Source organism: Ovis aries, chromosome 25 (genome assembly GCF_016772045.2).
Source record: "Ovis aries strain OAR_USU_Benz2616 breed Rambouillet chromosome 25, ARS-UI_Ramb_v3.0, whole genome shotgun sequence".
Taxonomy (NCBI): Eukaryota; Metazoa; Chordata; class Mammalia; order Artiodactyla; family Bovidae; genus Ovis; species Ovis aries.
The window spans coordinates 23,502,697-23,525,309 of record NC_056078.1 but is presented as its reverse complement, the minus strand read 5'-3'; the positions used below and the strand labels follow the sequence as shown (position 1 = coordinate 23,525,309).

General features: G+C 39.7%; 1 protein-coding gene across 1 annotated transcript in view; it reads left to right on the top strand.

Moving 5' to 3' along the window:
- DNAJC12 (DnaJ heat shock protein family (Hsp40) member C12) overlaps positions 1 to 22,613 on the top strand; it is a 42,375-nt gene that overhangs the window by 16,358 nt on the left and 3,404 nt on the right. The window contains exons 4-5 of the mRNA XM_012105161.5: positions 8,838 to 8,977; positions 17,950 to 18,154. Of these exons, the coding sequence (XP_011960551.1) occupies positions 8,838 to 8,977; positions 17,950 to 18,154 (345 nt within the window). The remainder of the gene's footprint in view (positions 1 to 8,837; positions 8,978 to 17,949; positions 18,155 to 22,613) is intronic.

Here is a 22,613-nt window from a genome sequence, read left to right as displayed (position 1 = left end):
TACAATTTGTCCAATTGGGACTTCCCTAGTGGTCCAGTGGTTAAGACTCGGTGCTTCCAATGCAGAGGGTGTGGGTTTGATCCCTGGTTGGGGAACTAAGATCCTACATGCCTAAATAAATAAATAAAATAACAATAAGAATTAAAAAAATGTGTCAGTTTTATGCTTCCTTTCACCAATTTTTGAATGTTAACGGTGACTTCCATTTGTAACTAGGTGGTTATCTTAATGAGAACCTTGCTGTGTTTTCTTCTGAATAGGTCTGTATATATTGTATAATAATATATTCATACATTTTCTTTTTCTTTATCATATTTTAAATTTCATGATCATGAATTTATATATAAATGCTTTTGTGTATCTCAGCTTGAAAAAATACAGACAAAACAATAATCCTTTCTTAACCTCTCTCCCTCCTGCTGCTTCTCTATCTCTGTACTTCCCTTTAGAGCCAATTTTCCTGAAAAAGAAGTTCACAGTTGATATCGCTACTTCCCTTTCAGCCAGTTTTCAATTTATCCCAGTTTGACTTCCTCCTCACCTTTCTAAGAAATGGCGCTTGTAATAGTCACTAAGAACTTCTTGGCTGCCAACTCCTTTTAGTCCTTATCTTCCCTGAGCTAGCATCAGGATTTGGAACTGTTGATCATGCTCATCTTCTTGAAACTCCTTTTTCTTAGCTACCAGGATATGCCCTTATGCTTTTCCTCCTACTTCTTGGGCTCCTCTTTCTGTTTCCGCTGTGACTTCTTCCCTTCTGTCCTGAGATTCCCTTCTAAAATCTCTTCTGAGGACTTCCCTGGTGGTCCTGTGGTTAAGACTGGGCTTTCCAATGCATGGGGTATAGGTTTGAGGCCTGACTGGGGAACTAAGATCCCATATCCCTTGCAGCCAAAAAAAGTAAAACATAAAACAGAAACAATATTGTAACAAATTTAATACAGACTTTAAAAATGGAACACATAAAAAAAATCTTTAAAAAAATTTTAAAGTCTCTTCTGGGCTTACTCCCCACTTTTTTTCTAGAATTTTGTTGAAGTCTGTGGTTTTCAATCCTCAGTTATTTGTTGATGGCTTCCCATTTTATCCTTAACTCAGTTCTCATTCCTCAGTTTCAGACTGTGGCTTTGACTGCTTTTTGAAAATATCCTTTTGAGGACATTTCAATATCTCTCTGTCAAAAACTGGCCTCATTACTCATCCTTCTCTCACCTTTTATGTGCATGCTCAGTCGCTCAGTCGTGTCCATGTATGTACCACCCTACTATTGGTATATGTCTAGTATGTGTATACCTATGATTTTTTTTTTTTTGCCATGTCTTGGAACATATGGAATCTTCCCTGGGCAGGGATTGAACCCTCACCCCCTGTAGTGGAAGGGTGGAGTCTTAACCACTGGACCATCAGGGAAGTACTATATGTGATTTCTCTATAAGGAAAGTATGATTAAGACCTGTCTGCTGCTGCTGCTGCTCTTTTGTCACTAAGTTGTGTCCAACTCTTTGCAACCCCATGGAGTGTAGCCCGCCAGGCTCCTCTGCCCATGGGATGTCCCAGGCAAGAATGCTGGAGTAGATTGCCATTCCCTTCTCCAGGGGATCTTCCTGACCCAGGGATTGAACCTGCATCTTCCGCATTAGCAGGTGGATTCTTTACCCCTGGAGCCATCAGGAAAGCCCATTAAGACTTGTCTTTAACTCCACATTTCACAAATGGTAAAACTCAACTCCTTTTTATTTAAAAAATAATTTCCCTTATCGTAAAGCTCTTAATTTTCTCTAGAAATCACTGATCCCTTTGATTGTATAAATGGGTTATTTTCCAATGTATAGAGTCAACTTTTGTTAGATACTTAACTATTACCACCGCACATTTGATTTTTCCCCTTTTTATGAACACATAACTTACTTAAAGCAAATGTGAAAAAATCATAAGTATAAACTTGATAGATTTTTGTCTACATATAACCAGTTTAACCACTGCCCAGATGAAGATGTAGAACATTTCTGCCACTCCAGGAAAAGTCCCTTTTCATGTCCCATTCAGTGCCAGCACCCTTTCCCATTGTTGGAGCTTTATCATCATCGATTAGTTTTGCCTAGTTTTAAGTTTTATATACCTGGAATCATATGGTATGTACTCTTTTGTGAAGCTTCTTTTGCTTTACCTTGTGTCTGTAATCTTTACACCTTGATTGTGCATGTAACAGTGGTTCATTGTCTGTCATTGCTGGGCCTTGAGGCATAAGCCCCTTCATGTTGTGCACCTCCCCACATCTCCAGTCTCATTTTCTCTTCACCACCACGCTTACAGCCCTACGTTTTAGCCACTCAGCACTACTTTGGCTCCTAGGGACATTCCTGGTGGTCCAGTGCTTAAGAATCTGACTCCTAGTGCAGAGGACATGGGCTCAATCCCTGGTTGGGGAACGAAGATCCCACATACCATAGAATGACTAAGCCCGAGGGCCTCAACTAGAGAGAATGTGTGCTGCAAGCCGAAGAGCCCATGTGCCCTGGAGCCTGCCTACTGCAACTAGAGGGAAGCCCGTGGGTCACAGTGGAGAGCCTGGATACTGTAACTAACACTCTACTCAGCCAAAAATGAATCTTTAAAAAATCCCAGCATTTAAGGAATTATTTAAAAGAAGAAGAAGAAGAAGAAGAAAAAAAAAAAAACTACCTTGGCTCTTTAATGTGTCCTGATGTCTACTCTCTAGACCTTTATACTTATTGCTTTTTCTGCCTGGAACATTCCTGAGGCCTGCTTACCTCCCTGCCCTGCTTTGGATTGGCTGGGTCATGCTCCCAAGTCAGGTCTCAGCTTGGCCATCACTTTCTCTGGGATTCATGTGTGCCCCAGCTACCCAGAGCCCCCTGTACATATGTCAGGTGGCCAATTGTTTATTATATTGTTAGCTTGTTAACTGTTTGCTTATTAATTATACTGGAGGCTGTGTGAAGCTGGTCTTGTTTATCTAATTCAAAATGGTATGCCTTGCACCCAAAATAGCATGCACAGCACCTGCCATGGAGGACAGCTACTTTGTGCACAAACTTTCTTGAATGAGTGAAAGAATGAATTCATGAACATTTCTGTAGGAAACATATATTAGTTACCCTTCTAGCATTTATATTAAGATAGTATCTTAGCATAAAACTGTAAAAATTTGATAAACACTTAAAAAAATCACCACCACAGATTATTCTTTAGCTGGGTTCTTGTCCAGTGAAGCATGGCGTTGAGTTGTTTTTCTGTCACGGCAAATGATTTCCATTAAGGATACATGATGAATCATTGTGCAGTCATTGCCATTCTAGTTGCCATGGTGACGGGAGTTCCATGTACGGGGACCTGAAGGTTTCCTGTTCAGAGAAACACTGGACTGTGTAAATATTGTTTAAAATGAAAAGATACACAGACACTAATATCTTCCTTTGTTCAGGCTTGCAATAGATAGATGATTCAACCTTTGGATAGGAATTGTTTTCAAACATGTTCAAGCGTCTATTTACTTAATTTGGATGAACATGACTTCCTGAAAATTTAAGTCGTTCTTTACATACTTGCAGAAGGGTTAAGGTTACTGATAAAAAATACTTTAAAATGTGAAACAAAAATTCACCCTGATGCTGGTTTTAGCTTGACTGAAATCCAGAATATATTGGACAGATTTTGGAAACACATTTCATTAAGGTAAAAAGCTAAGCCTGTAGAGCAAATGCAGATAGAAGAAATCAAACTTGTGTAATATGCCTTTTTGGCTTGCTAAATGTAGTCTCAACCATTGCCATTGAAACGACTGGTTTGGTAGTATGATGGAGTAGTAGACAAGAACACAGGTCTGTGTGTCTGCATTGCTCCTAGCTCCTACTTATGAACTAGTTGATTTTGGGCAACCTCTTTGAGCCTCAGCATTCTCCTAGGCAGAATGGGAGACTAATAGCATATCATCACCTCTTCTGTGTCTGGGTGTGCTCAATTGATCAGTCATGTCCGACTCTTCGTGACCCCATTGCCTGTAGCCCGCCAGGCTCCTCTGTCCATGGGATTCTTCAGGCAAGAATACTGGAGTGGGTTGTTATGCCCTCCTCCAAGGGATCTTCCTGACCCAGGGATCAAACCTGAGTCTCCTGCATCTCCTGCCTTGACAGGCAGATTCTTTACCATTGCGCCACCTGGGAATCTCATGTATCTGCTGTGAGGATTAAATGAGGTATTTTGCATGTGGGAAGAACTCAATGGATGTCGGCAATTATGATTCAGTGTACTTGTTCTATGAAGTACTGCAAGATAAAAATTTAACAAAATGGGGCAGTTTTTTTGTAAGTAAATATTAGCCATTTCTCTCATAAAAAAACTCTAAATCTAAGGCTTTTTGAGATCCTCGTTTTGCAGTGGGTGATGCAGGCAGGACTGGTCATGCTATAGAAATTGAGTCACTGAGATCAAAAGCCGCAGGTTGGTGCTCATGCCAGTCCTGTGTGTATATGTGTGTGTGTGTGTGTGACACTAATGGTTTCAAGTCAACCCTTTATTAACTTCCCTTTGACCCTGAAGAGATTTCAGACTAACTTAAGGACCTGTGAAATGGTATTTTTGTTATTGATTTACAGGCTTCAGAGACATCTGAATATTTGAAGAAGGGGAACTCTTTGTCTTTTACTAACTGAAATCTTTCAATCTCTCAATGTTTTCCTACTTTGAAAACTCTTTATTGCTTTTTTTCTCTTAGAATAAAAATAACATACGGTATTAAATAATGTTGAAAGTGAAAGTCTGCTCTTATCTCTCTTTGCCAGAGAACCACTGTTAACAGTGGATATATTTTCCTCCAGATTGTTTTCAAAGCATATCCTGACTTCTTCTCATTATTATTTCTCAAGTAATTTTAAGTGGCCTACAGTTAAAATGTGGCTATTATAATAATATAATTTTTATTGTGAAATATGAATTAAGAGGACCGCTGTATTTTCAAAGCAGATCTGGCGTTAAATTGGAATGTTTCTTAAGTATTCCATCATCATTTGCTTGTATAAGCTTATCAAATGAAATCTCTCTTCCCAGAACTGGTACATGTTTATCTTGTATGATTCATTTGATTAGATGGTATATTAAAGGACAAATATAAATCCAAGCTCATTTTTATTAAATGTGGTGAAGGTGTGGAACAAAGAAAAGGCCACCTAACAGGAAAGGTAAGGTCTCTTTTGCTTTCTGCTTATCATCTGCTGTTGAGGGATTGACATAAGAATAATTTCTTTCATTCCGGAAACTCTGAAAAATGAGGCCAACAATAATGTGCAAAGAGAAGGTGAATCGTAGATAAAAATGTAAATTTTTACAACCTCTGCTCTGGTAGTCACTGGTGTGTGCATCCGTGGTAATAATTTAATGAGCTTTTTATTTCTGTTGGAAAAAGTGACATCTCGTTTATATCTTGGTACATTTACATTGTCGTCAGCAACAGGAAGGATTACTCACTCGAGCTGGCAGCTATTGCAAGATGTTTTTTATGTATTTGTTTTCCTTCTCTTTCAATAGCCCCACCTTTAGGATTTTCCTTTTAATCCATCAATTGCTACTACCTCCAGCAGTGATATTAAATATTTAATGATATATTAAGCACCTGTGCTGCTCAGCTTTGGACAGGGTCCAGGAGGAACCCTGCCATGTTGGGCAGTATCTCTGGTTGCTGAAGGAATAGTTGAAGTAGTGGTTTTGGGGGATGAGAGCTCAGGAACAGTAGCCCTTTACCAACTGGGGTACAGAAGTATTTCATTAGTTTCACAATTGGTATGGTGGTACCATCAGTACTGACTATACATTGTCCTAACATCTTTTGTTTCAGAGGACATTGACTACTTCCCATGAGGTATTTTTAAGCATCTCTCAGGATAATTTAAATTATTTTTCCCACTAACACTATTAAAAGGTGCCTAATTCACAAAATGTTTTAAGGGCATGTCACTCTTTTGGTGCTTGTAGCTTAGGTAATAGCATTCTATGAACATCTTTATATTCACATTCAGATTGGAAGCCTCTGCTCATTCATTCATTGAACAAATACTTTTTGAGCACCTGCTACACCTCTTTAGTACAAGGGAGGCAGCATATAACAAAACGAAGTCTCTGCCCTCATGGAGTTTGCATTCTCATGGAGGATTATAAACAAATAACTGTACCTAATGTCAGGGGGTAGGTACCATGGGGGCTTTCCAGGTGGCACTAGAGGTAAAAGACCCTCCTGCCATTGCAGGTTAGACATAAAAGATGCTGGTTCGATACCTGGATTGGGAGGATCCCTTGGAGGAGGAAATGGCAACCCACTCCAGTATTCCTGCCTGGAGAATCCCATGGACAAAGGAGCCTGGCAGGCTACAGTCTATAACGTCGCACAAAGTCAGACATGAGTGAAGTGACTTAGCACACACTCAGGTACCATGACGAAAAGTAAAGCAGAGTAAGGGAGATAAAGGAATGGGGCTGATGGGGTGGGCAGCTATTTTATGTAGAAGGTTGGAGAAAACTCCATCAACAAGACAATACCCAAGCTGACATCTGGAAGAAGTAAGCTGTGTGAGTGCTTAGGGTAAAGTGTTCTTGGCAGAAAGGACAGCAAGTTCCAAGTCCTGGGGCTGCAGTGTGCTTGGTGTACTCAAGGAACATCAGGGCAGCTACTATGGCTGTAGTGAAGGAGATGGGCAAAGTAGGAGGAAATGAAGTTGGAGAAGGAAGAGAAGGTTAGAGAGCAGGCAGAGCATGTCAGACCTAATAGCCATGGTGAGAATTTTCAGTTTAATTCCAACAAAAATGAAAAGTAAAAATGGAAGTGATTTTGAGCAGAGGAGTGATATTATGTGACTTCTTTTACTTTCTATTTTCTTTAAGATCATTTAAAAATTTTTTAAATTTTATTTATTTATTTGGCTGTGCTGATTCTTAGATGTGGCACACAGGATCTTTAGTTGAAGCATGTGAACTCTTAGTTCTGGCATGTGGGATCTAGTTCTCTGGTCAGGGAATGATCCCAGCCTCCTCTATTGAGAATGTGGAGTCTTAGCCACAGACCACCAGTGAAGCCCCTCTTCCTTTTTTTTCCCTCCCTTTTTTGGCCATGCTGTGTGGCTTGCAGAGTCTTAGTTGAACCCAGGCCCTCAGCTATGAAAGTGTGGAGTCCCAGTCTCCAGACTACCAGGGTATCCCCTATGTAACTTATTTTTGAAAAGACCACTCTGACTGCTGGGTAGAAGATAAAGGAAGGCAAAGGCAAGGAGATGAGTTGAGCAGCTAATATAATCATCCAGCCAAGAGAGGATGGTGGCTTGGACTAGAGTGATGGCAGTGGAGGCAGGGGCAAGAGGTCAAAGCTTGGGTATAGTTTAAAGGTATACTGACTCCACAGATACAGTCAACAGGGCTTGTTGATGAATTAGAAATGAGATGTGAAAGAAAGAGAAGAGTCAAGGATGACCCCAAGTGTAGAGGAAACTAGTGAAGCATTTCCTGACCCCTCAAGCACAATTAATCTTACTTCTGTATTTCTCTTTTGCACACTGTACTGAAATGATTTATTTATATGTCTGCTTCTTTACTAGACTCTAAGTTTCTCAAGGGCACAACCTGGATCTTAGTGATGAATGATGACATTTTCATTATCCTCAGAGATGAAGGAGAAAGTGGGGATTAGAGGGTAACATGTACTGCAGGAAAATGGAAGGGGCAGGAGGCAGTCAAGTGTAGCCTGGTGAGCACCAGCTGGAGAGCCTGGCAGGCTTGGATTTGAATTGTGGCTCCATCACTTGGAGCTTAGGACAAGTTACATTAACCTCAGTTAGCTCTTTAGATCATATAAAATGTGAATAATACTAATATTAATAACATGAACTTGATAAGGTTGTTGTGAACAAGAAACTATACTCATCCCACCCCCTAGTCACAGAATAGTCACCAGAGTCCTGGTTTGAGTTCCAAGTCACACAGCAAATTCACACTGGCTATTTATTTTACATATGGTAGTGTGCATGTTTCCACGCTACTCACTCCATTCGTCCCACCCTCTCCTTCCCCAACCCCTGACAGTGTCCATAAGTCTGTTCTATACGTTTGCATCTCCATTGCTGCTCTGCAAATAGGTTCATCAGTATCATCTTTCTAGATTCCATGCTGCTGCTGCTTGGTCGTGTCTGACTCCGTGTGACCCTATGGACTGCAGCCTGCCAGGTTCCTCTGTCCATGGGATTCTCTAGGCAAGAGTACTGGAGTGGGTTGCCATGCCCTCCTCTAGGGAATTGTTCCATACCTAGGGATTGAACCTGGATCTCCTGCATTGCAGGGAGATTCTTTACCGCTTTCCAGTATTCTTGCTTGGAAAATTCCATGGACAGAGGAGCCTGGCGGGCTACAGTCTAGGGGGTTGCAAAGAGTCAGAGACGACTGAGTGACTGAACACACACACACACACACACACACACACACACACACACACACACACACACAGAAAAGATTGTAACTTATCCAATGTTTGTAAATGTCTATCCCATGAGATAAATTATGTCTGTTGCTCATATCTGCATCATCAGCACCTGGGATAGCACCTGTCACATCACTGGAGCTCAGTAAAGGGAGTGGATAAACTGTGAACCAGGTACTTTGCATATATTATCTCACTTGTCCTTATGGTACACTTTATAAACGAGGAAAAGAAAGCTTGATGAAGTGAATTGGCCCAAGGTTACATAGCTGGTAAATAACAGACATATTTCAGTGAGATCAGTTTGACTGGGCATTTAAAATAACTCCTCTGGGGCATGCTCATTTTCTGATTTGTTTTCCAGTGGAGACTTTTCAGAAACTGCAGAAGGCAAAGGACATTTTGACTAATGAAGCAAGTCGAGCCCGCTATGACCAGTGGCGAAGGAGCCAGATATCAATGTCATTCCAGCAGTGGGAAGCTTTGAGTGACTCGGTGAAAATGGTAGGTTTCTCGCTGGGATGAAGGGAATTTTTGAAGCTCAGGCTGCCCTGGATTAGACTCACATAGTAGCTTAAAGGGGCTTCCCTGGTGGCTCAGATGGTAAAGAATCTGCCTGCAATGTGGGACACCTGGTTTCGATCCCTGGGTTGGGAAGATCCCCTGGAGGAGGGCATGGCAACCCACTCCAATATTCTTGCCTAGAGACTTCCCATAGACAGAGGAGCCTGGCAGGCTACAGTCCATGGGTCGCAAAGAGTTGGACATGGCTGAGCAACTAAGCACAGCACACAGCCCAGTAGCTTAAAGTGTCAGTGGACAAGAGGAGAGAAAAGACCAAGAAGCTGGTAGAATCTGGATACAATGCAGTATCCACAAAATCTTGTGAAAGGAAATGCAATACATCAGGGTCAGAAGAATCTCTGACTATGCTTTTCAGTCTCTTTGGCTGTTTGTATATGTATATGTAGATTTGTATACATGAATATGTATATACATATGCTTCCTGTTATCATCTATTGTTTGATACATTCTGATAACTGTGCTTCTCAAGTTGCTCATACAACACTGCTGAAGTTTGAACCAATGCAAATTCATATGCTCCATCTTTTTAGTTCATATGAGCTTGTTCTCTTTTCAAAACTTAATAAAGTCAATAAAAACAGGACCTGATTAATCAAAGAAATTTGTAAACTATTCCTGTTATTATTTTGGTAAAAGAATTATTGGATAGATGCAGAGAGACTTTTAAAACCATTCTGTTATTTTCTTCCACGCCATTAAAAAAACCGAATATAAAATAATCTCTATAACTTTTATGTTATATATTTATTTTGTCCTTCCATGGACCATTGTAGATTGCAGAGAGAATGTAATTTTAAAGGTTTCTACATTCTTAGTCATGATTTACATGATTTTTTTAATCTGCCTTTTTTTTTTTCCCTACAGGAATACTTTTCTATAACATGAGACTTAAAAATGGAGAAGTTACCTTTATAAGGAAGTGTTCAGGGACATGTTAGAATAAGTGTATAAAGTGATTCACATCTCTTAAATTCCAGTTCTTCAGGGTTATGTTCAGATTCCTTCTTAATAGTTTTTATTTAAACAAGACTTGATCAAATTGATTTTTCATTGATAAATGACCTGTACCAGTGAGGGAGGGTCTTTGAAGTGATGGGGAAGAACAATGCAAAACTCTCAAAGTATATAGTGAAAGCCACTCTATATAACATGTAAATGGTTTTCTTCATTTCATTTTAGAATGCAGTGTATATTTATATGATTTGTTTACGGTTGGTTAATTATTTATGAAGGACTAACCATAAGACTGTTGAATATACAAACAAAATATCTAGAAAATCTTTAAAAAAATAGTGACTTAGCTTCACATACTCAAAAATAGGATTTTTCTTCTACATTTTGTATATCCAAAATTCCTTGTTAACTCTGACTAAACATTGTTCTGCCACCTCTATATAACCATATTTCTATTCTCTTGAGTGTTATACACTGTAACTGCTAGTGAATTAGTGACCCTTGCTATTTTAATGCCTTTTGATTTATAGTTCATTTTTCTTGGTGACCCACTGAACTGTATTACTTAATTTTAACTGCTAATATCAAGTTAGCTGTGGATTTTTCAAAAACTTTTCTCCAAGTCCCTGTTCTAATTTATATTGCAGATGTCTTTCCATTAAATACTAATGGCCTATCTCCAAACACATCATTTCTGCTTAGAATTTAGTTTAATTATGAAGTGTTTGAGGGCTTACAATAATTACATTTCAGATCTTACTGGCTGCATTATTGGTCTTGTCAGCAATGTTGAACTACTATGCTGGGCTAGCGTTTGGTTCGGGATTTATTTTCATTAGTGGTACAAAAATGATGAAATGCATATCTTTCCACTTTAAATCAGCAGTGACATTTTTCCTTGCACAGTCTTTGTTTGGGCTCAACCATGCTGTTTCTGTATTTCTTCCTCAGTGAACTTTGAAACCCCTATACCAAGTTTCATGTGTTTTGTACCTCACTGCATATACTTTCTTTTTTAAAAAAATTTTATTTATTTATTTATTTATTTATTTTTGGCTGCACTGGGTCTTTGTTGCTGTGTCGGGCTTGCTCTAGCTGTGGAGCATGGGCTTCGGGGCACACAGGCTTCAGTAGTTGAGGCACATGGGCTCAGTAACTGTGGCACACAGGTTTAGTTGTCATGTAGCACCTGGGATCTTTCTGGACCAGACATTGAACTCATGTCCTCTGCTTTGGCAGGTGGATTCTTGACCACTGCACCACTAGGGAAGTCCCAGATAGACTTTCTGTAACTTCCTTTCATTCCCTTCTGTTCTAATTCTCATAGTGACTTCTGCATGCGATCCTCACATGCAGAAGTAAGGTTCTCTATAACATTTTAGTTGTCATTTTTTTTTTGTGTGTGCATCTTTTGTCCATCCTTTCACACTCACTACTCTAGAGAAATTAATAACAATTGTCATACCCAGTATTGTTCAGCACCTATTAGATCACTACCATTGTGTAGATAAATATCATCATTAGGGTATTTGGACTAGATATACTACATACGCCATTCTGACGATAAAGTGGTTATAATTCAGGACTTGAAATTTTAGGTGACATTTATCTAAAACATATCTGCATGTTTGCTTGCCCTAAGGACAAATCACAATGCACTTTTGCAGCATCACACAGGTTCCTATCATGAGAATCTCCTACAGGGAATTCCTCACACAGCTTCAGGGATGATACATTTCTATCATTCAATGGTGATGAAACTCTAATTTGTATTTTTTTCCCCACAGCAAGTCCTTGTCACTTAACCAGCTATTGATTTTCCTTTTTCCTTTTTAGAAGCTCCTCCTGATAGTTTAACTTGTAAAACTTTTGATAAATCAGTCTCCAAAAGGGAGAGGATATATATGTATGAATGGCTCTTCCATTTTTCTGTACAGTAGAAACTAACACAACATTGTAAGGCAACTATACAACTAAAAAAGAATTCGATCAGGTCAACGAATATGTTGGAAATTTAAGCCTAGATACGTAATATTGGTTTAAAAGAGGGAAATTTAAATCTAGATATGTAATGTTGGTTTTAAAAAAGGGACTATGAAGTGGGGACTTCAGTAACGGTGGCCTTCAGATCTTGGAATAACTTGAAAACAGATACCTTTCCAGCTTAAAGAATCTTAGGGAAATCATTACTGTCTTATTATATGGTTTTACCCCAAGGGATCCACGGTGTGAATGGTTCTTCCTCCAAAATGGCTTGAGGATGCTTCTGGGGAAAGGGTTACAGCAAAGCCACAGTCACAATAAAATTCTGAGAAAAACATTCTCATAAGCTGTTAAAAGTGTCCCATGCTGTATCAGTTGCTACAAATGCTTTCAGAGTATTTACTATAGGTCAGTCATTAATCCTCATGCCGTCATCTAAGGCAGACTGTAGGCGCTTTTATTCTGAGAGAGAAGTACTGAGACAGAGAGTCAAGATATTGTATTCAGGCCACCTAGCTGACCTGTGACACATATAGCTCACGTTTTCAGTTCTCTGGACCTGAAAGTTTGCATTTCTTACTCTCAGTTTTTCACTAAGTTTCTCAATATCCTTTGCCCTCCACAGACAAAGCCACTGGCCAGTCTCCTCTATTCCTTGCACATGCAAAAAACCCAAGAAACGAAGCAAACAAAACAATAACAACAGATCCAAACCAACCAAACTAAAACTAGCTTATATTTTACACCAGCTGAAGCCATTGCCTCTTTTTAAAATTAAGACTTTTATTTTGAAATAAAACCTACAGAAAAATGCTCAACACCTGCATTTATAATTTAGTAAACAGTTGTGAAGTCTATACTTGTAACCATTCCTCTCCCCAACACACATATTACTGGTACCCAGAAGCTCCCTCCTTAATATATTTTGGCAATCATAACTCCATATAATTTTTATTTTGTTAATTTTTAATTTTTGGCCACAGCCTTTGGCATGCCATATCTTAATTCCCCTACCTGGGATCAAATTTGTGTCTCCTGCAATGGAAGTGAGAAGTCTTAACCACTGCACCACTGGGGAAGTCCTTCATTAAAAATTTAAAACCTAGTTGTACATATATATAGACTTGTCAGAGAAAATTTAGAAGACACCAAAATATAAAAAGAAAAAAAAAAGACTTTATAATGCTGCCATGCCAAGATAACCCCATTAGTATTTTGATGCATTTCCTTCCAGTGTTTTCTGCCCATCATTTGTTAGCGTGAGAGCCGGTTACACTGAATGATGACATTGCTTTACGGGGTCTTTCTTTGGGGAAGAGGAATTAGGATGATGCTCCTTTGCAGTTGAGGAGAGACAGGTTGAATGTGGGAAGAAGTGAGTTCTCTGGTTGGATCAAAGCAGAAGGCTTGAATATCCTTATGGTTTTAGGGTGTGCACAAGGCTATATTGCCCTTTAGTATGTATATTTTATGTATGTGTATCTACATATATATTTATTTATCTATATTTGAGTGTATCTTTGTGCCTTTTAATTTAATTGAGATCATCTATTTGTTATGTGTGTGCTCAGTCACTTCAGTCACGTCTGACTCTTTGTGGCCTCATGGATTATAGCCCGCCAGGCTCCCTTGTCCATGAGATTCCCCAGCAAGAATACTGGAGTGTGTTGTCATGCCCTCCTCCCAGGATCTTCCTGACCCAAGGACTGAACCTGAGCCTCCTGAGTCTCCTGCATTGGCAGGCAGGTTCTTTACCACTAGTGTCACCTGGGAAGCCCATTTGTGATCATGTTGGCTGGTATTCATAAATACCATATTATTAACATTTCTAAATTCTCTTAAAAAATGATGATGAACAGATTTATTTAAGATTCCAAGGAAGCATTTTACCAGGTTGTACTTTCCCTTTTTTCTGATGAGGTGCTTCTCCTGGTTCCTGTCTATGTGGTCAGTGTTAGTGCTCCTGAGACAAGTGGTAAGAAATGATGGTATCACTCTAAGCTCTGTAAGATCCTGATGATCCCTGCTCCTTCCCCGCCCCATCCCCTTCACGTTGCTTGGGTGAGCAAACATGGCCAAGCCCACATGCAATGGGCCACCGCCTCCCTATGTTGCTTTGTTCAAACTGGCAAATAAAGTGGTGCTCTGGGAAGGAGTTGGCAGCTGCAGTATTTTGAGAGAGTTTCATCTGAGTGCACTGCAGATGAAAAGCCTGATGTCCCTTGCATCATGGGATGGGTGTGTAGCAGAGGCAGTGGCCCCTTCTGTGAGTTTTGGCACAATTTTTAAATGTCACAACTTCTGAGTTTATTCACTAAGCCTTGGACTTCAGAAAATCAATGTTTTTGTTTTTGCTTTGTGCTCTTGTTTTGCTTTTATTCTTTTTTTTCTTTTTAGTACAGGAAAACAATATCCTCATTATTAGGAAAATAATTTATTCTACGGTTTTAATTTGCCCCAATACATGGCTTATGGGTTTTTCTTCGGTTTCTGAGTAACAGAGGTTACTGTTCAGTAGTGCTTTAGGAACAGCATCCCACAGTATCAGATGAGATTTCAAGAAACAGTTATGTTTATTATTTTGGCTTATGCCACAGCTAATTATTCTACTTGAATATTCTTGATACAGCAAACTCTATTTCTTACTCTGTATTCATCTATTCTCCCTTTGATTTATCTACACATCCATCCAGTTTTAAACATCTTAATAGGAAATACAGAGAGTTCCCTGGAAGTCCCAAGGTTAGGACTGGGCACTTTCACTGCCATGGTCTAGGTTCAATCCCTGGCCAAGGAAAAAAGGTCTTGAAAGCCATGCAGCTCAGCCAAAAAAAGAGAGAAGGAAATACATATATAAGACATATGTGAAAAGGGTCCAGAAGCATGCATGGGTAAAAGTAACTGTCTCTTACCTTTGCTCCATTTTGAAGATCCATTTTTCATTTTTTCCTCACTCCTGACATCACCATCAGTAGCCAGAGCTAGGCTGGAAAAATTACACAGTTAAATTATTTGGCAAAGGACCACTACCAAGTATATCGGACACCATTCTAGGATATCGAGTTTCTGGGGAGAGTTTTCAAGTGTTTTGAATCTTGTGTTTGTCTAAAAATATAAAAGTTTAGCCAGAAGTCAATGGGGGAATGCCCAACACTTGATTTATGGTCCCTGATTTTTTAAAACTGTAACTTAAAAAATAATAAAACACTTAAAAAAGAAAACTAGTACAATAGGATATGTAATAAAAAGTGAGTCCACCTTTATTTCATACCTCAGTTCTACTTCCCTCTCCCAGAAAGCTACCATTGTAGTTTCTTGTGTTTTCTTTCAGAAAACTTCCATAATGTATACAGGCACATTCATAAAAAGTCTCCAGAATAATTCTATCATTGAATGAGGGGAAAGTGAAGTCACTCAGTCATGTCTGATTCTTTGTGACCCTGTGGACTGTAGCCCTACCAGGCTCCTCCGTCCATGGGATTTTCCAGGCAAGAATACTGGAGTGGGCTGCCATTTCCTTCTCCAGGAGATCTCGACCCAGGGATTGAACCTGGGTCTCCTGCATTGTGGGCAGATGCTTTACCGTCTGAGCCACCAGGGAAGTCCATGCTGCTGCTGCTGCTGCTGCTAAGTCACTTCAGTCGTGTCCGACTCTGTGCGACCCCAGAGACAGCAGCCCGCCAGGCTCCCCCGTCCCTGGGATTCTGCAGGCAAGAACACTGGAGTGGGTTGCCATTTCCTTCTCCAATGCAGAAAAGTGAAAAGTGAAAGTGAAGTCGCTCAGTCGTGTCCTACTCTTCGCAACCCCATGGACTGCAGCCTACCAGGCTCCTCCGTCCATGAAATTTTCCAGGCAAGAATACTGGAGTGGGGTGCCATTGCCTTCTCTGAGGGAAATCCATAATATCATTAAAAAAAACCAAATGGAGAGATATTTTAAAAGTTCTTGTTATTTGATTGTAACTGGACTTGAAGTGAATTAACTTAAAATTAGGACATATATTTCACATTAAATATTGACTAACTTCCTGCTTTGTGCCATGAGTTTCCTTAAAGAAAACTCCAGCAAAACATGTATGCAGGTCAAGAAGCAACAGTTAGAACCAGACCTGGAACAACAGAATGGTTCAAAATTGGGAAAGGAGTACGTCAAATATGTATTTGTCACTCAGCTTGTTTAACTTATATGCAGAGTACATATTGTGAAATGCCTGGCTGGATAAAGCACAAACTGGAATCAAGATTGCAGGGAGAAATATCAATAACCTCAAATATGCAGATGATACCACCCTTATGGCAGAAAGCGAAGAGGGACTCAAGAGCCTCTTGATGAAGGTGAAAGAGGAGAGTCAAAAAGCTAACTTAAAACTCAACATTCAGAAAACTAAGATCATGGCATCCAGTCCCATCACCTTATGGCAAATAGATGGTGAAACAATGGAAACAGTGACAGACTTAATTTTCTTGGGCTCCAAAATCACTGTAGATGGTAACTGTAGCCATGAAATTAAAAGATGCTTGCTTCTTGGAAGAAAAGCTACGATAAACCTAGACAGCTTATTAAAAAGCAGAGACATTACTTTGCCAACAAAGGTCCATAGGGTCAAACCAATGGTTTTTTCCAGTAGTCATGTATGGGTGTGAGAGTTAAGAATTGATGCTTTTGAACTGTGATGTTGGAGAAGACTCTTGAGAGCCCCTTGGACTGCAAGGACGTCAAACCAGTCAATCCTAAAGGAAATCAACCCTGAATATTCACTGAAAGGACTGATACTGAAGATCTAATACTTTGGTCACTGATGCAAAGACCTGACTCATTAGAAAAGACCTTGATGCTGGGAAAGACTGAGGGCAGGAGGAGGAGGGGACAACAGAGGATGAGTTGGTTGGATGGCATCACTGACTCAATGGACATGAGTTTGAGCAAGCTCCAGGAGATGGAGAAGGACAGAGAAACCTGGCGTGCTGCAGTCCATGGGGTCACAAAAAGTTGGACACGACTGAGTGACTGAACAACAACTGCTTGTGCCATGAGTTTTCTTAAAGAGAAGATGTATAATCCAGAATTCTAATATTTGCCAGCTCTGCATTGATCATGGCTGGAAGGAAGGTCACAACAGTAGTAGGTTTAATCTCTGGCATGGCTCAAGGTACACAGTCCAGTTGTTTGTTTTTTTGATATTAAAATACACATAAAACCTACCATTTAACCATTTAAAAGTGTACGTTTCAGTGGCACTAAGTACATTCCCAAAGTTGTTCACCCATCATCACTGTCTAGTTTGAAATCTTTTTCATCACCCCAAAAGGAAACCCCTGTCCTTGTTAGCAATCATTTCCTACTCCCTTCTCACCCAGCCTCTGCTAACCACTAATCTGCTTTCTATCTGTATGAATGTGCCTATTCTGGAATTATACAGAATGTGGCTTCTTATGTTTGACTTCTTTTCCTAAGCATAATATTTATAAGGTTTATCCACATTGTAGTACTTTCTTCCTTTCTTATGGTAATATAGTATTTCATTGCATGGATGTGCCACATTTTTGTTTATCCAATGAATTGATGGACATTTGGATTATTTCCATGACTGCTATGAATATTTGTGTGTAAGTTTTTCTTTCAATTCTTTGTATCTAGGAACTGAATTGCTTGGACATATGCTAATTTTATGGCTAATTTTCTGGAAAAACATCATTCTTTTAATTTCTCTGATGCTGGTCCCTTTCCTTTATACTAGGATACAAATTTCTCCTCATATTCTTTGTTTTCCAAATCAGTGAGGATTAATCAATTAATATCTGAATTTGTTGATTAATATCTGGCTAATAGTCAAGTCCAACATTTTGTTAATCAGCATTATAATAGTAGGTTAATGTTACTACGTATTGAACTTTAACTATAGAAACTATATAATATGGATTTTATATTATACATCTGCTTTCAATTAATGTAGTCAATGCACTGGGCTGTCAGAGGAAAAAAGGATCTGATGTTGGAAGAATCTGACCAGACTCATACTGACAAAATTGAAAATGAGGAACAGGACGAGCAAAAACAGATAAAGAAAGAGGAGTTTGGTTCAACCACAGAGAAAATGGAGCAGAAAGAATCCAAATCTGTGGAGAAGTCATTCTCCCCACAAAATCCAGATTCTCCAGGTAAGTCATGTCATGTATTTTGTAGAACAGAGGTCTGAGATTAAAAGACCCGTTTTATATCATATGTATTCTCAACCTTTCCAGTTACATAGTAATACCAACTATAAATGTTGTTTTGGCACCTTGCAAGATGCTTAGCATCGACACAGAAACTAGATATATTCCTTAACACATCCCTTGCAAGCGAAAACTTGAGACATTTCTGGGATCATCTTCTGCTTTACTGAAAAAACACTAGCTAGCTTGTGTTGGGTATATATGTATATATTTACTTATTTTTAAACTTTTTTTTGATTTTTTGATGTGAGACCATTTTTAAAGTCTTTATTGAATTTGTTACAATATTGTTTCTGTTTTATGTTTTGATTTTGTGGCCTTGAGGCATGTGGGATCTTAGCTCCCCAACCAGGGACTGAACCCACACCCCATGCATTGGAAGGCAAAGTCTTAACCACTGGACCACCAGCGAAATCCCTGTCTTGGGTATTTACTGTGTGCAGTTCTTTTCATATATTTTATTACTTAAAATCTATTATTTAATATTAATTTTACATGAGTTAATTTATTTAATCCTCATTACAAGTATTATTCTCATTTTACAGATGAGAAAACTGAAGCCTCGGGAGGCTGAATAATTTTCTCAAGGTTATCCAGCTTGTATGTGGCAGGAAAGGGGTCTGAGATGAGACAGTTTGACTGCAGAGTCTGCATTCTAAGGCACTGCACTATCCTCAGAAGATACATTATCTGTAGGTAGCTCTGTAGACATTTGACCCACGTATAGGTCCACTGAAGCAGGGTATTACAAAGGTTAAACTCTTGGCTCCTAAGCTAACCCACCTGGGTTCATATTCCGTGCTAAGTTGCTTCAGTTGTTGTCCAACTTTTTGTGACCCTACGGACTGTAGCCCTGTAGGCTCCTCTGTCCAGGGATTCTGCAGGCAAGAATACTGGAGTGGGTTGCCATGCCCTTCTCCAGGGGATCTTCCCAACCCAGGGATTGAACCCAGGTCTCCTGCATTGCAGGCAGATTCTTTACTGCCTGAGCCATGAGGGAAGCCCCTAAAAATCCAGAAGCACATGAAAGAGCTCAAGCAGCAAGGGCCAAGTTGGGTGCCAGGTGGTGGTCCAAAGGCCCAGAGCCATGTATGCAACCTGAGGCCCAACGTCCTTGGCAATAGACACCAAAGGAGACCATGTCAGCTTGGAATCAAGATTGCCGGGAGAAATATCAATAACCTCAGATATGCAGATGACACCACCCTTATGGCAGAAAGTGAAGAAGAACTAAAGAGCCTCTTGATGAAAGTGAAAGAGGAGAGTGAAAAAGTTGGTTTAAAGCTCAACATTCAGAAAACCAAGATCATGGCATCCAGTCCCATCACTTCATGGCAAATAGACGTGGAAACAGTGGAAACAGTGTCAGACTTTATTTTTCTGGGCTCCAAAATCACTGCAGATGGTGATTGCAGCCATGAAATTAAAAGATGCCTACTGCTTGGAAGGAAAATTATGACCAACCTAGACAGCATATTAAAAAGCAGACACCACTTTGTCAACAAAGGCCCATCTAGTCAAGGCTATGGTTTTTCCAGTAGTCATGTACGGATGTGAGAGTTGGACTACAAAAAAAGCTGAGCACCGAAGAATTGATGCTTTTGAACTGTGGTGTTGGAGAAGACTCTTGAGAGTCCCTTGGACTGCAAGGAGATCCAACCAGTCCATCCTAAAGGAGATCAGTCCTGGGTGTTCATTGGAAGGACTGATGTTGAAGCTGAAACGCCAATCTTTGGCCACCTGATGCGAAGAGCTGACTCATTGGAAAAGACTCTGATGCTGGGAAAGATTGAGGGCAGGAGGAGAGAGGGCAGGACAGAGGATGAGATGGTTGGATGGCATCACCGACTCAATGGATATGGGTTTGGGTAAACTTCGGGAGTTGGTGATGGACAGGGAGGCCTGGCCTGCTGCCGTTCATGGGGTCGCAAAGAGTCGGACATGACTGAGTGACTGAAGTGAAATGAAGTGAAAGTTATTTAACTCCTTTACACTTTAGTTTCCTCATCTACAAAACAGAGATCTAAGTGGTACCTTCTTATAGAGTTACCAAGAGGATTAAATGAGGTGATCCATGCAAAGTGCTTAGGACAGTGATTTGCCTATAGCAGGCCCTGGGCAATTGTTAGCTATGGTTATGATTTCTTTGTCTATCTGCCCATCTGTTTATCTTGTATAGGTGTGTTATATATCCACACTCTAACTACCCTCAACACCCCAGTAGAATTTAGCCTTTAAGTACAATATTGCTTCTGTTTTATGCTTTGGATTTTTGGCCATATGGGATCTTAGCTCCCCCTCCAAGGATCGAACCCACACCCCCTGCATCAGAAGGCAAAGTCTTAGTCACTGGACTGCCAGGGAAGTCCCTAGTCTTTCAGTAGAAGTTTCCTGAATGTCCTCAAAATCTTCTTATAAAAAAGAAGGTAATTAGATAGGTTATGGTGAACTATAGTCTTTCTAGAAATAGTCTCTTCTAAACTCTGGTGAGAATTTTTACATGCTTATTTCTTGGTGGGAATAAAGATTCTTAGTGCTTCATTCAGGTGCCTCTGCTGGTTTTCCAAGAGATCCTTTCGTAGAGCCTGCAGTTGATTGCATCAGCCTCATAACTGGCAACGGTTATAATATAACAAACAGATCAAAGCAGAAGGCCAGATGTCCCAAGAAGTGTTTCAGGGAAACATACGCATATAAACACCCACCCACCCACCACAGTTTGCATATACAGGTAAACACGTGACTGCTTCCCATTTATCCTTGGAATGTTCAGATCTGTGCTTCCTGAACCTCTCTAGGCCCTCCTTGTGACTTTTTATTTCAGATTCAGGCCTATTCTGAGTTCACTAGAATTGAGGGGGTTGATCATGTCAGAGCCTCACACTAAGGCCACACTCAAATCCCTTTCATAAGATTCTATAAAATTTTCTCTTTCTTTTAAAAAAGTTATTTAGATATTTAAAAGCCTCAAAGTAATATGAGCTTATCATTGAAAATTCAAAGAATCAGCACATCCCTGGTGGTCCAGTGGTTAAGACTCCCCACTTCCAGGGGGCAGGGAGCTCAGGTCTGATCCCTGGTCCGGGAATTAAGGTCCCACATCTCAAGCAGTGCAGCCAAAAAACAAAAACAAAAAAAACATTAAAAATTCAAAGAATCATACATAGACAATAACTTAGTGTCTACCCTAGTGTCTCATCCTTCTCTGCTTCTACTTCCTGAAGTAAATAGTGCAAATGCCCGGTGTGTCTCCTTCTACACTGGTTCTCTACGTTAACAAAGGCATGCATAAGCATATGTTCGTTCGTGAGGGTTATACTGTGCACATTTCTCTCTGTTACACAGTAACTAAGAGTACAGACTCTGTAACCAGAGCCTGGCTTTTTCCACTGCTGAGTTATGTGACCTTGGGCAAGCAAATTAACCTCTCTGTATTTATATCTTCTTATCTCTCTATAATGGTTAAAATATTAGTGTCTACCTTATAAGGTCTTTTTGAGAAGTAAATAACATATGTAAACTATTTAGACCTGGTACATGGCCAGTGCTTTTTTAGTGTGAGCTTTTATTACTATGGGGTTTCTCCTTAGACCCTTTTTTTAGAATGAACTCATTGGTTTTAACAACTGATAAATATTTCATAGTGTAGATGTATTGTAATTGACTCTGAACAAGTTGTGATGCCAGTTTTGATACCCTCACATCATGCAGTATATTATACTATGGTTAAGGAAGGAAGTGAAGGGGGTGAGAGGGGGAGAGGATCACTGTTCTGAAAGCTACTACTGAAGAATAAGAATTATGAAATTTTGCTGAAGGCTGCATATACCAGTATTTTCTTAACGTTATTTAAGAGATTATTGGCTGTTCTGAGTAGTGCCTTAAAGTTGGGTTTTCACATGCCAAAGTACAGTTACATGCTTATTTATAATTTCATTTGACTGCAATGAAAATTTTTATAATGTCAGCATTTAAGAAATATTATTCATGTCAGCTTTACCAAGCCCCAAGTGGCTTCCCACATAACTTTTCAGCATTTTTGTTGATTTCCTCAAGCAGTGCTTGGTATTTACTTTGAAGTTTGCCTTTTGATGCCTCTTCTGTCGTAAACATCCATCAAACAGCCCCCATCATTTCCAGCTCTTCATTGCAGCCAGGAAAAAAAGGAGCGCAGCATCTGAAAACCCACATAAGAGACAATCTAATGTTTACTTTATTTTCATTTAAATATGCAATAAATGTGCCTTCTGATAAATACAGTTCTAGAATCAAATAGTATTGCATAACATCCTGGAGTAAAAAAAAAAAAAATCAAACATAGCAGATGCTGTTGATGTGCCAACATATCTTCTGGGCATCTGCCTTCCCAGGCATTGCCAACCATACGGCTCCCACCAGAGGG